The sequence below is a fragment of the Sapajus apella genome, unplaced genomic scaffold (genome assembly GCF_009761245.1).
Source record: "Sapajus apella isolate SASKATOON/1434 unplaced genomic scaffold, GSC_monkey_1.0 scaffold1, whole genome shotgun sequence".
NCBI classification, from domain to species: Eukaryota; Metazoa; Chordata; class Mammalia; order Primates; family Cebidae; genus Sapajus; species Sapajus apella.
This window is the reverse complement of record NW_022436941.1, coordinates 68,780,263-68,796,524: the sequence shown is the minus strand read 5'-3', so window position 1 is coordinate 68,796,524 and position 16,262 is coordinate 68,780,263. Positions and strand designations below refer to the sequence as shown.

General features: G+C 42.2%; 1 protein-coding gene and 2 non-coding genes across 6 annotated transcripts in view; 1 reads left to right on the top strand and 2 right to left on the bottom strand.

Annotated features, from left to right (window-relative positions):
* The window catches only part of OCLN (occludin), a 61,787-nt gene that overhangs the window by 37,280 nt on the left and 8,245 nt on the right, over window positions 1-16,262 (top strand). For all 4 annotated transcript variants that reach the window (XM_032278931.1, XM_032278938.1, XM_032278925.1 and 1 more), the window contains exons 5-6: window positions 4,119-4,264; window positions 13,899-14,114. In XM_032278931.1, coding sequence (XP_032134822.1) covers window positions 4,119-4,264; window positions 13,899-14,114 — 362 coding nt within the window. The remainder of the gene's footprint in view (window positions 1-4,118; window positions 4,265-13,898; window positions 14,115-16,262) is intronic.
* Window positions 768-872, bottom strand: LOC116554291. Its single transcript, XR_004270156.1, has one exon. It is a non-coding gene; the product is annotated as a U6 spliceosomal RNA (small nuclear RNA).
* LOC116554536 lies at window positions 7,603-7,703 on the bottom strand. The gene has a single exon (XR_004270225.1). It is a non-coding gene; the product is annotated as a small nucleolar RNA U13 (small nucleolar RNA).

Here is a 16,262-nt window from a genome sequence, read left to right as displayed (position 1 = left end):
GCCTAGTTGGTTTTCTCAAGTTCTCAATCTTTAAAAGTGAGATGTGGTGTGAGCCTGTAGTTCCAGCTTCTCAGGAGGCTGGGGCAGGAGGATCGCATGAGCCCAGGAGTTCAAGTCCAGCCTGGGGAACATAGCAAGACCTCATCTCTTAAGAAAAAAAAAAAAAAGTTACTGTGAAAATTAAAATCTTTTTTGGCCGGGCATGGTGGCTCACGCCCGTAATCCAAGCACTTTGGAGGCCAAGACGGGTGGATCACCTGAGGTCGGGAGTTCAAGACCAGCCTGACCAACATGGTGAAACCCTGTCTTAAAAAAAAAACCAAAAAACCTTTTTTAAGATAACTTTAGCTACATCATTGAGTTTGATGAGCTGACTGGGGATCATATCAGTAATAACAGTGAAATTCAGAAGTCCTTTCTCATAATAATAGGACATATAGGTTGGAGACTCCTTGTAGAAACGAGCACCTGTTCACTTTGTATTGCCCCCAGTCCTCATTCTACTTTCCTACTGTCCTTCAAAAGCTGCAGATAATGGGTTTATACTTACTTTTCATTGGTACCATTAAGTGGATTAGAGGAAAAAATATTTTAGCCTTTTTTCAGGCAAGTTGAAGCGTAAAGAGGGAAAAAAAGTGATCTTACTCCTTGTTTTTCAAATATATTTTCCCTTTGCCTCTAGTCTCTAAGCTCCTTTTGAGGAAAAAGGTTGCTGCTTATTCTTCTTTGAGTCTGGCATCACAGCTGGCTCAGGATTTAAAATATACGTATATATGGAATGTTCCATGAATTTGGTGCCATCCTGGTGCGAGGGCCATGCTAATTTTTTCTGTATTGTTCAACTTTAGTATATGTGCTGCCGAAAGGAGCACTGCCTTGGAATTTATTATGCATGTGTATAGAAAAGGATTAAGTAATCAAAGATCTGTGCTGGAGGGTGGAGTCGGTGGTCAAGCTAGTCCAGTTCTGCTGACTCTAAGAGATAAAGGTCAGCTCAGTGTGCCTCACTGATAAGATACTTGGGTATACAACGTAGGAATAGAACAGTAATCAGTGAGGTAACCTTTATGTAGCAAACTTGGGGCTCCTGATTTGTGCCAGACACCGTGTGGGCCTTTGGAGACTCAAAGAGGAAAGAAAGACACTGCCTGCCCTTCCATTTTCTACGTCTAGTTTCTTGGCAAAGTTGTGTAACTCCTTGAGCCACAGCTTCCTCATTTCTGAAAAAGGAAGAATATTTGCCTTTAAAGCCATGCCTACTGAATGATCTGTCACTTCAATATTTCACTCATTGTAAGTAGTCAGATAGTTGTAGCTTAAGCCGTCCACTGCCTACTGAAGTGAGACAGGTGAACAAGCCATTGTACTGTGAGTAAGCACTTGTTCGGCGGTGCATAAGCGATCTGCTGGGAGGTTCGTATGCACAGGTGTGGGGAGATAGCACAGGTTGGTGCCTCTTCCAGGAGGGCCTTGTATGGAAGGCTTCGAGGAGGAGGTGGTAGCACTTGAACCTGGAATTGAAGCCCAAATAAAGAATAGCTGGCAAAAAGGGAAGGGCGTTCTAGCCAGTAAGAAATCTCTGACTCTTATACTCGGACTCTGCCAAAGCTCATGCTGGGGGGAAGGGGTGGGGTCTAGAGAAGTATAAAATGGGTTTTCATTTTTTTAAATTTTTATTTTGGCAGTCATCTTTGACTATAAAATGGGTTTTTAAGCAAAGGAAGGATTTTTAAATTCCGATGAGGTGTTGGATTAAGAATAGGCCTTTGGTTTGGTGAAGCATTTGCCTGTGAAGCTTGGCAACTTCTTTTGTAAGCTTTTGTTGTAAGGAATTCTGCGGGAAGCAGGAGGGCTCCCCTGTGGTGGGCTCCCTCCCCCTGTGGTGGGATCTGAGCACACTCAGTGGCAACCCACCCACTGGCTTCACAGTTGCTGCCAAATTCCACTTCCAGAGGGAAATGATTCTATTCCTTTCTGACTCTGAATGTCGAACAATCAAGAATACCCTAATGTACTTTAACGAGTAGGTAAATATCTTTCTGTGTGTGATACTGCCTGGATAAGTCAAGACAGCCCATCTCATGTTTTAAAACTTAAGACGTAAGGAATGTGTATTGCAGGAAGATACACTGTATTGATGCTGAACCTAATTGTAAGGCTTTATAATAGCAGGATAATCCAAATAAAGGTCTTCTGTCACTTCCAAATTCTTGTAAAAATGATTCGATCAAATCCAGTGGCCTTATTCTAAAATCCAGCATCTTTTGCATTTTTACTGTGTTTAAAGGCACCATGGTAAATGTGATACCTTGTCACCTCATTTAATAATCAAAATAACTTTATGTAGCAGGTAGTTTTCTCCTTTTTTTTTTTTTCAGATGAAAACTGAGGCTTTATAGAATTTGTGGTTGGCAGACCTGGGGTGAGCCCAGATAATCTGATGCCATTGCCATTGGGTGTGGGGGTGTGGGGGGGGTTGTGGGTGTGTGTGGGTGTGTGTGTGTGTGTTTGAGACAGGGTCTCATTCTGTTACCCAGGCTGGAGTGCAGTGACACAGTCACAGCTCACTGCAGCCTCCACCTGTCAGGCTCAAGAGATCTTCCCACAGCCTCCCGAGTAGCTGGCACTACAAGCACATGTACCTCACCTGGCTAAAATGCCATTGATCTTATCACCAAGCTAAAGTGGTTCAACCCTTTTGAATAGCTGCTGTTTTTCACAGAAATAATTTGTAGATTTATTTTTATTTTTTTCCCACACTTTATTTCTGTTCCTTTGCTTTAAAACAGCTAAGTGATTCATCTAGGGTTAACACTTGTTGGAGGTCTTTGATTTTTTTTTTTTTTTTAAGAGTTTCAGAGTCATAGGTAATAATTTAAAGACTATTAGGTGAAATTTAAAGAGTGTTGGAACTGTTACATAAAATCTAACAGTGTTGGGAGTCTAATTGGCTGTGCTTTTTATACTTAAATTTTTTCTCCCAAAGGTTCTGTGGTAAGCCTTCCATGTTAATGTTGACTTAAAGGAAGAAGCTGAGGCAAAATTAATATAGAGAATGTATTTGGGCCAAGTTTGAGAACAGCTGCCTGGGACATGCTTCCAAGCTGCCTTGGGGAGTGCTCCATTCTGCCTTTTTTATAAGCAAGTTTTTAAAGGCAAAAAAGGGGACAAGGAGTGGGCAGAAACAAAGTTGTTTATCAGGAATTCTCATGGATTTATGGAAATAATATTGATAGGTTGTTGAGCTATAGCAGGGTAGCATTGTTACGTTAAGCAGTTTCTGGAGATAACTACAGAGCTCGTTTGCTGTTTAATTTTAATGCCTCTCTGGCCTGATAAGCTTTAAGACAGGGCTTGCATTCCTCAGATAAGAAGTATCTATATATGTATTTTACATTAACAAGGCATCGTTTCTAATGGATGTTACTTCTGTAGGATGAATTCACTTACACATCAGAATGAAATAAGGAAAGTGAAAAGGGAAGGCACTGATGTTGTGTGATACATTGTGCATGCTATTAGTGATACAGCCATTGAGAACATACATTGAGGGAGAATAAACAAATCTCTTATTAAAAGAGCAGAAGTCAGTTTGAGCTTCTTAATTTCTTTTGTGGTTTTGACATTCCACGTTTAGAGATGAATGGATTAAGAACCACCAGTGTGCCTTGTTCTAGATTAGTGCTTTTCCAAGTGTGGTGCCCAGACAGCAACATTAGCACTACCTGAGAGCTTGTCAGAAATGAAAATTCTAACCCAGACCTAGCTTAGGTTAAATGAGACTGGTCTTTCTAATGTGGGCATGAGATAATGAGACCAGTCTTCCTAACATGGAGGTGGAAAATTGCCACAGTTAATTATTCAACCTAAATCACATTAGGATGAGAATTAGGTGATCAGATTTTCCTTCATACTTGTTTAGCAGTAGCACTGTTTATATGTCTATTAAAAAATGGATTTGACTATTAACTTGTATTGATTCCCTTTTTATTATTAGTGTTAATAACATTTAATGAGCCACATAAATATTAGATCATGTATATAAGATAATTTTCTTCAATATCTTCCCCCTTTTCATTACAAGATAAATAATAACTATCTCTTGGGGTTTTTTAAAGGTTAAAAATGTGTCTGCAGGCACAGAGGACATGCCTCCACCCCCATCTGACTATGTGGAAAGAGTTGACAGTCCCATGGCATACTCTTCCAATGGCAAAGTGAACGACAAGCGGTTTTATCCAGAGTCTTCCTATAAATCCACACCGTAAGTAGCAGCTCTTTTAGTTTGATAGACTGAGTGTAAAAATGAGTATTTGCACATGATTGATTTTTGTTGTTTTGTGCCTTTATCCATAAAAAAAAAATCCAGCGTCATCTAGGAATGCAGTGGGAAAATAAAGAAAAAAAAGTATCCAGCAGTGCACACAAAAACTGGATCTGGATCCTGGTATTACAACAATCTTTGCTTTGTTGATAGAGAGGTCTTCCGCTACTTGGAAGAGGGAGATGAGGAGGGTGGGGTTCTTTTTCCCTTCTAAGTTGAAAATGCTTTTCACTTGCTTATTTAATTGAAAAGGCTGGGCTGGGCTCTTTCACTCTGGGAATGTGGCTCTGCTGTTTCTGGTTTTGAAGTTTAGGTGAGGGTGAAAGGAAGTTACTGAGCAGAGGTCAGTACTGTGCTCAACCTCTTCTTTTGCCTCTAATTGTTGAATCTCATAAACAGAAGGAGGACATTGCACATTAATCAACCTTGTCCACATACATTTCTATTAAAGTAGAAGACTTCATTTGAATCCAGGAATTGCAGTATTTCATTTGCTGTGCTAGGTCCTCGGTATTGCTGGGAGATGTGAAACCTCAGTAAGCATCTGGCTTAGGGTAGGTGCCATGTGATTATTGAAGTGGTGTCTCTGGTGGAAACACTTACCCTAAAGCCCAATTTTAATTCCACCTAATGACTAGTCAGAGAAGAATATTGCAGATAATTGGTATGGACGGGGATGTAATTTTTGCTTAAGGATGATAAAATCGGTATTTTTACATATACAGTCATGCATTGTTTAATGATGGGAATACTGAGAAGTGTGTCTTTAGGCATTTCATCCTTGTGTGAACATCGCAGTGTACTTAACACAAACCTTGATGGATAGCCTACTACAAGCCTAGGCTACGTGGTATAGCTTCTTGCTTCTACGCTGCAAATGTGGACAGCATGTTAATGTACTAAATACTCTAGGCATTTGTAATACAGTGGTAAGTATTAGTATATCTCAACACAGAAAAGGTACAGTAAATGTAAAAGATTAAAAAAGGGTCCATCTTTGTAAGGTACTTACCCTGAGTGGAGCTTGCAGGACTGGAAGTTGCTCTGGGTGAGTAAGGGAGTGAGTGGTGAGTGAATGTGAAGTACATTACTGTACACTTTAAATTTACTCAACATTTTTCTTTCTTCAGTAATAAATCTTAGCTTTCTATAACTTTAATTTTTTAGACTCTTAAAACACAATCACATGGCTGGGTGCAGTGGCTTACGCCCTTAATCTTTGCTTTGTTGGTAGAGAGGCTCCTGGCTACTTGGAAGACCAGGATGAAGAGGATGGGGTTCTCTTTCCCTTCTAAGCTGAAAATGCTTCTTTTCACTTGCTTGTTTAATGGAAAGGCTGGGTTGGGTTCTTTCACCCTAAGAATGTGGTTTTTGCTATTTCTGCTTAATCCCCACACTTGGGGAGGCCGAGGCGGGTGGATCACCTGACATCAGGAGTTCAAGACCAGCCTGGCCAACATGGCGAAACCCTGTCTCTACTAAAAATACAAAAATTAGCTGGGCATAGTGGTACACACCTATAATCCCAGCTACTTGAGAGGCTGAGGCAGGAGAATCACTTGACTCTGGGAGGCGGAGGTTGCATTGAGCTGAGATCGCACCACTGTATTCTAGCCTCGGTGACAGAGTGAAACTGTATAAAAAACAACAACAACAACAAAATAAAACACAATCACAAAGCCTGGCACAGTCGTGCACACAAGTAGTCCCAGCTAATTGGGAGGCTGAGGTGGGAGGGATCACTTGAGTCCAGGAGCTCAAATCCAGCCTGGGTAATATAGTGAGACTTAAAACAACAATAACAACAGACAAACCACACCTACATTGTCCAGACGTAGAGAAATATTTTCCTTATTCTATAAGCATTTTATTTTTTTGGTAGAGACGTGGTCTCGATCTGTCACCCAGGCTGGAGTGCAGTCGTGTGATCATAGCTCACTGTAGCCTTGACCCCCTGTGGTCAAGCAATCCTCCTACTTTAGTCCCCTGCGTAGCTGTGCACCACCATGTCCAGCTAATGTTTTTCTATTTTTTTGGTAGAGATAGGATCTCGCTATGTTGCCCAGGCTACTCTTGAACTCCTGGGCTCAAGCGATCTGCCTGCCTCAGCTTCCCAAAGTGCTGGGATTACAGGCATGTGCCACCATGTCCGGCCACCAGGCTGTTCTTCGACTCCTGACCTCAAGTGATTCTCCCGCTTTCACCTGCCTCAGCCTCCCAAAGTGTTGGGATTACAGGCGTGAGCCACTGTACCTGGCCTACTTCCAAGTTTTATCCCCAATGCCTGACTCCTGATTAGTGGGCCATGGTATATGAGATTTACTCTGGGTGCATAGTAGTTTAAGCCTGGAAACCCATAAGATGACATCAGCAGCGGAGTTAATTACAGAATTAATTTGAAGACAATAACCTTTATTATTACCCTGGGATTGAATTTGGGAAAAGACTGGCAGTCTGACGACTCTTCAAACTCTTACATGTTTTGTTTTGGTATTCAGACTTGATCTTGCTATTGATTTCAATTGTGAATGATTTGGAGAAAGCACTTTGTTTTTCATTTTTTGAGACAGAGTCTCGCTCTGTCACCAGGCTGGAGGGCGGTGGTGTGCTCTCTGCTCACTGCAACGTCTACCTCCTGGGTTCAAGTGATTCTCCTGCCTCATCCTCCTGAATAGCTGGGACTACAGGCAAGTGCCACCACACCCAGATTTTTTTTTTTTTTTTGGTAGAGATGGGGTTTTACCATGTTGGCCAGGATGGTCTCGATCCCTTGACCTTGTGATCCACCCACCTTGGCCTCCCAAAGTGCTAGGATTACAGGTGTGAGCCACCGCACCTGGCAAGAAAGCACATCTTCTCTGTTATTTCTTCTCTTTGGATTTTGACAAAAATTAAAGCACTTGAGACTGTTAGGGAAAAGGGTACACGAGAGAGATGCAATCCTTATAAAGGGTTTTTTTTTTTCCTTCCATAGTTTGTTTGAGACAGTATTTCACTCTGCCACCCAGACCTACAGTTCAGTGGTGTGATCACATCTCACTGTGACCTTGGACTCCTGGGCTCAAGCAGTCCTCTTGCCTCATAGCTCACTTTAGCCAGGTCCGTAGGTGTGTGCCACTATGCCTGGCTAATTTTTTATTTTTATTTTTGTAGAGAAGGGGGTCTTGCTTTGTTGCCCAGGATAGTCTCGAACTCCTGGCCTTAAGTGATCTTCCTGCCTCAGCCTCTAAAAGTTTTAAGCTATGATTTGCAGAACATTTTTTTTCTCTTCTTTTTCATGTCAGACAGGTAATGTGAAATATTGTAACAAGATTTGAGTGTGGCACATTTCACACATGTGTAAACACCCAATCATCATGCCCATTAACTATAAAAGGGCCAATCTGCAGAACTTTCATACATGCAAAATATCTGTCTACATTATGTCTTGTCACCAGCTGTGCCTCTAAATTGTAAGGCCTGCAATGGTTCCACAGCATTTTCTGGTGTTGTCCCTTTTCATGAAAACCAGGATGGTTTCACAAATTCATTTGAAAATCTTATTCCTTAATAAGGATTAATCTTAGTCTTGAAATGAATACTTTATATAGTATAAAATTTCAAAGGGACAAAAGGTACCAGCTAACTAGTTCCTCTCCCCAGAGGCAACTAATGTCATCAGTTTCTTTTGTATTTCTCCAAAGATTAAAAGCAATAAAATATTGGCCAAAGTACATTGATTTCTCCCCTCTGCCCCTTTAAAATACTAGCATACCAGAGCTGGGCACAGTGGCTCATGCTTGTAATTGCAGCATTTTGAGAGGCTGAGGTGGGTGGATTGCTTGAGCCCAGGTGTTCAAGAACACCCTGGGCATTATTGCAAAATCCCCTCTCTGCAAAAAATAGAAAGATTAGCCAGGCATGGTAACACATGCCTCTAGTCCTAGCTACTCAGGAGCAAGGTGGGAGGATTGATTAAGTCCAGGAGGTCGAGGCTGCAGTGAGCCAAGACTGTGCCACTTTACTTCAGTCTGGGTGACAGAGCAAGACCCTGTTTCAAAAAAAAAAAAAAAAAAAAAAGAAAAAATACTATCATATCAAATGTATTATTAGCAATATATTTTATCTTGGGTATTGTCCATATCACTATGCAATGAGTCGATTGATTCTGTTTTTTTTTTTTTTTTTTTTTAATTATAACCAAGAAGCAGCACTATTCTATTTTATTGCTGTATAATAGTCTATTAAATAGCTATACATGATGGATTGATTGATTGAGGTGGAGTCTCACTCTGTCACCCAGGCTGGAGTGCAAAATGGCTCAATCTCGGATCACTGCAACCTCTGCCTCCCGGTTTCAAATGATTCTCCTGCCTTAGCCTCCTGAGTAGCTGGGATTACCCAGGTAATTTTTAGTAGAGAAGGAGTTTTGTCATGTTGACCAGGCTGGTCTCAAACTCCTGACCTTAGATGATCTGCCTGCCTTGGCTTCCCAAAGTGCTGGGATTACAGGCGTGAGCCCATGAGCCACCGTGCACGGCTGGTATACCTAACATATTCGTCCTATGTAATGCACACTTTTCCCCAATGAATGAACGATATCTTCCTCAGAGCGTGGTAATGATGGAAGGGTTTTGGCTCACGCCTGTAATCCAAGCACTTTGGAAGCCTGAGGTGGGTGGATTGCCTGAGCTCAGCTGGCAATCAGCTCGAGACCAGCCTGGGTAAAATGGTGAAACCCTGTCTCTCCTAAAATACAAAAAAATTAGGTGGATGTGAAAATTAGGTGGATGTGGCAGCATGTGCCTGTAATCCCAGTTACTTGGGAGGCCGAGGCAGGAGAATTGCTTTAACCCAGGAGGCAGAGGTTGCAGTGAGTGGAGATTGCACCACTGCACTCCAGCCTGGGTGACAGAGCGAGACTTAGTCTTAAAAATAAAAATAAAAATAAAGAAATTGTAAAGTGTAGTTCATAGTAGAGTACTGAGTGTTATAGAGGATTCAAAGGACATCTACTTCAATGGGAATAAGAACACTTAAGTCATATCCTGTCTTTCCTAAAGCATTCTTGCAGGTGCTTAGTAACCCATGAGCACCTCTCTTTCTCACCACTCTAGTGGATAGAGAAGGAATTGGATGGAGAACATTATGTCTGTCCATCCATGCTAAGGATGAGGTAACTCAGCATTAAGATGTATTTTTCTCCCATAGCATAATGTACATTCCATAAAAAGAGCACTAATATTGAGTATGCAGCTTGATGAGTTTTCCCTGATATGAACACTTAAGTCCTAACACCAAGATAAAGACATTTGAGCCCCACATAAGGTCCCCATGGACCCTTTCTCCATCAGTACCCACCCACACCTACCCCGAGGTAACTGCTGTTTTGATGTCTGTCATCATCTGTTTATGTGTTATTATTGGACTTGATATAAAATGGAATCATGCAATTTACTCTCATATCTGGCTCCTTTTGCTTATAATGTCCTATACCTTAGAATTTTAAGGTAGTCAGCTTGGAGAATTAATCCAGCATTGGGGACACCAGAATTTAGCTGCAGATGGGTGCCTCTCCAAACTTACCAAATGAACTTGGGAGAGTCCTATTAGGTACACTCCTGACTATCCTGTCCACACCCAGGTGGAATTACCCTTCATAAATCAAGAAAGTTGAATGTTGCTGCAGTGCGAAGCTTTCAAAGCAGGCTGACTCCTTGCAGCGTCAAATGAGATCATTGTTTGGTAGTAATAGGCTGGTAGAATGATATTAGGACTTTTATCCAAGTTAGAGGAATTTTAGAAACCTAGTTTCAACTAGTTTACGACTGTGCATGGTGGTTCAGGCTGATAATCCTAGCACTTGGGGAAGCCAATGAGGTGGGAGGATTGCTTGAGGCTAGGAGTTCGAGACCAGCCTGAGCAACATAGGGAGACCTTGTCTCAATTAAAAAGAAAAATCATGGAAAAAAAATAGCTTAGGGAAAAAGGAGGAATTATCTGAGTCACATGAGGCCCAAGAATGCCTCTAGCTTCAGGCATGACATAATCAAGGGATTCAGAATATGGCAGCGCTCTGTGTGCTCTCTTTCATCTGTTGATTTGTTGGCTTTATTCTCAGTTGAGCTTCTGTTGTGACAGGATAGCCACCTATCACTTTAAAAAAAGTTTTTAAACTTTTTAGAGACAGGGTCTCACTGTTTCACCCAGGCTGGAGTGCTGTGGTGTGATCATAGCTCACTAAATCCTCAAACTCCTGCTCTCAAGTGATCCTTCTGCCTCAGCCTCCTGAGTAGCTAGCACTACAGGTGCATGCAATCACGCCTGACTTGTTTTTGTTTTTTGTTTTTTTGAAATGCAGTCTAGCTCTGTCACACAGGCTGGATGGAGTACATTGGTCCCATCTTGGCTTATTGCAACCTCTACCTCCCAGCTTCAAGCGATCCTCCCACCTCAGCCTCCTGAGTAGCTGGTTCACAGCCATGTACCACCACACCCAGCTAGTTTTTGTATTTTTAGTAGAGACAGGGGTTTCACCATGTTAGTCAAGCTAACTAACTCAAACTCCTGCCTTGGCCTCCCAAAGTGCTGGGATTACAGGTGTGAGCTACTGCACCCAGCCAGCTTGTTCTTTTTATTCTTCATTCATTCGTTTTATTCTCACACACACTCCTTCACGCTGCCTTTGTTGCTCCTACCTTGCCCTGACTCTCAGTGTAGTTGTTGTGCACTTTTTCCACTCCTATTTTGTGGCCTCCATGAGAACATGAACCTGGTCTTCCCGCAGTCACCTGCCTCAGTACTGTACGCATGTTAGGTGTTCAGGATAATTACTGAATTGAAAACACATTCATAAGAATCCTTTTCTTATTATACACAGAGTCAGTGAAGTCAGAGAAACAATGCATGATCAGCATCCAGTGCCGTGACTGTTAGAATGATGTTTGTTATACACACGGTATTTTAGAGCTGCCATCATTATTGGGAGACATATCTAAGTCTTGCTTGTCAGAGAACATTCTCCTGGCTTCAAGGATGATAGTGACCCGAGAAGGGCCAATCAGAATGTTTTTGCTATGTAAGCTTTGGGAAAGGGAACTTCATGCTAGACTGAAAAGATAATGCAGCTAGGGAAATGTGGATGGCCCAGCCTGGACAACATAGTGAGACCCTGTCTCTACAAAAAAATTAAAAATTAGCCCAGTGTGGTGTTGCTCACACCTGTAGTCAGTACTTTCTTGTGAAACATTTTGCTTTTAGCTTTCATGCTAGATCAAGTATGCTAATATTTTAAAGAGTGTAGGAGGAGGGGAGGACGACTTCCAAGGTAAAGATATGTATCAGTGTCATAAAAATTCTGGCAGGAGGTCTGCTTTTGACGTTTTACTTTTTGTTTTATGGTTTTTATCTAATTTATTTTGCCCTTTAGTTTCCTCGCTCTTTGGCCCCACCCCTAAAATAGATCCACTGCATTCTAAACGTTTTGTTTTGCTCCCTCAAAGAAGAGGCATAGTACCTGGCAGTTTTGGCAGAGTGTCTAGGAACTTGTTAATCATTGACTCATGGAGAAAGTCACATTTTCCCTCCATTAGAAGTAACATTAGCATAGCACACAAAGCCATATTACCTTAATAAAAAAAATTTTTTTTTTTTTTGAGACAGATTCTCATTCTGTCACCCAGGCTGGTATGATCTCAGCTCACTGCAACCTCTGCCTCCTGAGTTCAAGCAATTCCCCTGCCTCAGCCTTTCAAGTAGCAGGGATTACAGATGCCTGCCACAGTGCATGGCTAATTTTTATATTTTTTGTAAAGACAGGTTTTCGAGGCCGGGCGCGGTGGCTCACGCCTGTAATCCCAGCACTTTGGGAGGCCGAGGTGGGTGGATCACGAGGTCAAGAGATAGACCATCCTGGTCAACATGGTGAAACCCTGTCTCTACTAAACATACAAAAAATCAGCTGGGCATGGTGGCGCATGCCTGTAATCCCAGCTACTCAGGAGGCTGAGGCAGGAGAATTGCCTGAACGCAGGAGGCGGAGGTTGCGGTGAGCCGAGATCGCGCCATTGCACTCCAGCCTGGGCAACAAGAGCGAAACTCCATCTCAAAAAAAAGGTTTCCACCGTGTTGGCCAGGCTGGTCTTGAACTACCGGCTTCAAGTGATCCGCCTACCTTGGCCTCCCAAAGTGTTGGGATTACAGGTGTGAGCTGCTGCCCCTGGCCATAAATCTTTAAAGAAGAAATAAATACCACTCTCACCTGCATCTACACACATGTTCCCCAAAGAGTCTGCAAGAAATTATGTGCTTAGAAATCTAAGACTCTGACAACAGAGCAAAGCACATGTAGATCACTTAGAAGAGGGACTAAACCTGGTAGTTTATAAAGCTCAGTATGATAGTTTATGTAAACTGGCGTCAAAAAGAAACGCTTCAGACATTTTAAATAGTTGATTAGAAAGCTAGGCTGTTCTTGCCCTTTTCTACAGGATCATGAAACTTCGTATTTCTTTTACTCAAAAGTAGTTCCCACTTTCAGCATTGGTATTTTATTCCTCAGTTAGGGTTATTTTCATGTTTGTGGCTGAAACATAAGCAATTTAAATATGCAATTCTGATGCAATTTGAATAATTTTATTAGAAAAAATAGTAAGTGTGTGATGGTAACCCTTCTGTTCATTCTACTGGATTAACAGCAATTTAAAAAAGAATCCTAAAAGGACTCTTAACTTTATTGCAATGTAAAGCTTTTCGATTTTTTAGTTTAGATATTTAGTTTATCCTGCAAGATTTTATCTTAATATGAGAATTGATATATGGGAGTATAAGATTGATATTATAGGCCGAGCACAGTGGCTCACGCCTATAATCCCAGCACTTTGGGAGGCCGAGGTGGGTGGATCATGAGGTCAAGAGATTGAGACCATCCTGGCCACTATGGTGAAACCCCGTCTCTACTAAAAAATACGAAAATTAGCTGGGCATGGGTGACACGTGCCTGTAGTCCCCAGCTACACAGGAGGCTGAGGCAGGAGAACTGCTTGAACCTGGGAGGCGGAAGTTGCAGTGAGCCGAGATCACGCCACTGCACTCCAGCCTGGTGACAGAGCGAGACTCTGCCAAAAAAAAAAAAAAAAAAAAAAAGATTAATATTATAAAGAGTGTATGTGCATTCCTCCCCACGCAGCATTCCATGGAACTAGAAGAACCTGTAGAAAAGAATCATGATCATTATTTTCCTGATAGCCTTTGTAGAGTATGTCCCTGGCACAGGTTAAGTAAATGCTTCTTGTAGATCAGCCTGAGCTTTTAAAATGAAACCTGAGATGCATTGTACTTAGAAGGTTTAAAAATGGCTAATCCCCTTTAAATTGGAAGCTACTACTTGTGTGTATTAGGGGACCCTGAGCTGCTGTCAAATTGAATGCAGGAAACTAGGCATCTGCTCGGTGTTGAGCAGGTGAAGTCCTTGCGTGAGTGCACCTGCATGCAGATGTCTCCTGGTGTTTGTTATTGCTGTGTGATTACACTCTGTGATTACAGTGCACTGGCAAGCGGCTGTAGTGTACTCAACAATGATGCCTGTTTTTATTAGGGTTCCTGAAGTGGTTCGGGAGCTTCCAGTGACTTCACCTGTGGATGACTTCAGGCAGCCTCGTTACAGCAGCAGCAGTAACTTTGAGACACCTTCAGAAAGGCCTCCTGCAAAGGGAAGAGCGGGAAAGTCGAAGAGAACAGAGCAAGACCACTATGAAACAGACTACACAACTGGCGGCGAATCCTGTGATGAGCTAGAGGAGGACTGGATCAGGTACCGAGTCAGCTCTCCCTTTCCTGGGCCGCATGCACCTTCTGATGATTAAAGGAGACCAATCAGGTGTTGGAATTGTTGCCTCTTAAATTGACGTCACTGGTGTAATTTCATTCTTTGCCAACCATGACTGGAGACAGTGTTTTGTGTGGTGTTGGTTGGTTTTTTCTTTAGCACCCTTTTGTGATAAAGACTGAAGTGGAGGCTGGGCACGGTGGCTCACGCCTATAATCCTAGCACTTTGGGAGGCCAAGGTGGGTGAATCACCTGAGGTCAGGAGTTTGAGACCAGCCTGGCCAACATGGTGAAAACCTGTCTCTACTAAAAATACAAAAATCAGCTGGGCCTGGTGGCAGGTACCTGTAATCCCAGCTACTCTGGAAGTTGAGGCAGGAGAATTGCTTGAACCCTTAAGGCAGCGGTTGCAGTGAGCAGAGATCTCACCATTGCACTCCAGCCTGGGTGACAACAGAGTGAACTCCGTCTCAAAAAAAAAAAAAAAAAAAAAAAAAAAGTAATGCCAAAGGAAAGCCATAGCACTGTCTGAGAATTTTACAATCAGTAAAACAAAGTTCCTCTATACCCAGATATACCCAGATTTTATTTGAAAGGCCTTTCTTTGGTGCTTTCTTTTTTTCCTTTTTTTTTTTTTTTTTTTTTTTTTTTTGAGACAAAGTTTCACTTTGTTGTCCAGGCTGGAGTGCAGTGGCACGATCTTGGCTCACTGCAACCTCTGCCTCCCAGGTTCAGGCAATTCTCCTGCCTTAGCCTCCTGAGTAGCTGGGATTACTGGAGTGAGCCACCACACCCAGCTAATTTTTGTATTTTCAGTAGAGATGAGGTTTCACCATGTTGGTCAGGCTGGTCTCGAACTCCTGACCTCGTGATCCACCCACCTCGGCCTCCCAAAGTTCTAGGATTACAGGCGTGAGCCCCCGTGCCCGACCGGTTTTGTTTTTTGAGACAAGGTCTAGCTCTATTGCACTGGCTGGAGTGCAGCCTCCCAAAGTGCTGGGATAACAAGCCTGAACCACCTCGCCTGGCCAGCAATTACTTTCTAAGTTAAGCTTTCATGATAAGACCAGAGTTTCTTTTAAAGTTTAATCCAAATAACTTTGGCAAAGAGTTTCATAAACAATTGAGGTAACAATTTAGTGTTTGGCCACAGTTCTGGTTAAGCTTCTTTGTGTGTCGGTGGTTTTGTTCTGGCCTACCCACCATCACCAAGGCTATTTGTGTATGACGTGTAGCCTTCCTATGCCTGAGTATTCTCAGGACTAAGACGCACATCAGAAACATTTGCAATGTGAATGGTAATCAAAACATTGCTTCTCAGAGAGTGAGGAAGGAAGGTGGGGAATGGATAGCTTGCGATTCTCAATTCACTGATGATTCTGATACTTTATCTTCCCCTCTGCCCTCAAGAGTTTTTGGCCTGATTTAGCCACCTATCTGTAAAATATTCACCTAACTTGTATCATGGAAGATTTAATTGAAAACTTTGAAAGTCCAGAATTCTTGTTTCCCTTTTGAACAAATCTTTTAAGTTTCTCCTCTCCGTAAAATGAAGATATTAGAATGTTAGATCTAAAATTTGAAATTCCACATCATTGTGAAGCTCCAGCCCTGTGAAAGGATTCAAAGTATTTTCTCTATGGATTTTGTGTTGATGGCATCATCTTCCTGTGTCAGAAGTAGGTGGTATATTGAGAGATATACATGATACAGAATTTGTTTTTCTTCTTTATACTTTAGTGAATTGCCAGATTATTTTAACAGTGAGCACATGTTTTTATACATGTACATTTTTAATGTCTATTTTTGTTATGAAAGGACTAGATAAGCCATTTCCACTTAGGAAAAACAAGACCAAAACATAAATAAACCAGTTTGAAAACTATGGGTGGTGGCAGGAAACAGCCACTTCCAGTCAGCTGTGCTGCTACTGTGGTGATCAAAGCAGACTTTGTGTTCCAGAATTCCAGTTGTAAGACTTTAAACAGGCAGGGCGCAGTGGCTCACGCCTGTAATCCCAGCACTTTGGGAGGCCGAGGCAGGTGGATCACCTGAGGTCAGGAGTTTGAGACCAGCCTGGCCAACATGGTAAAACCCCATCTCTTCTAAAATACGAAAATTAGCCAGGCATGG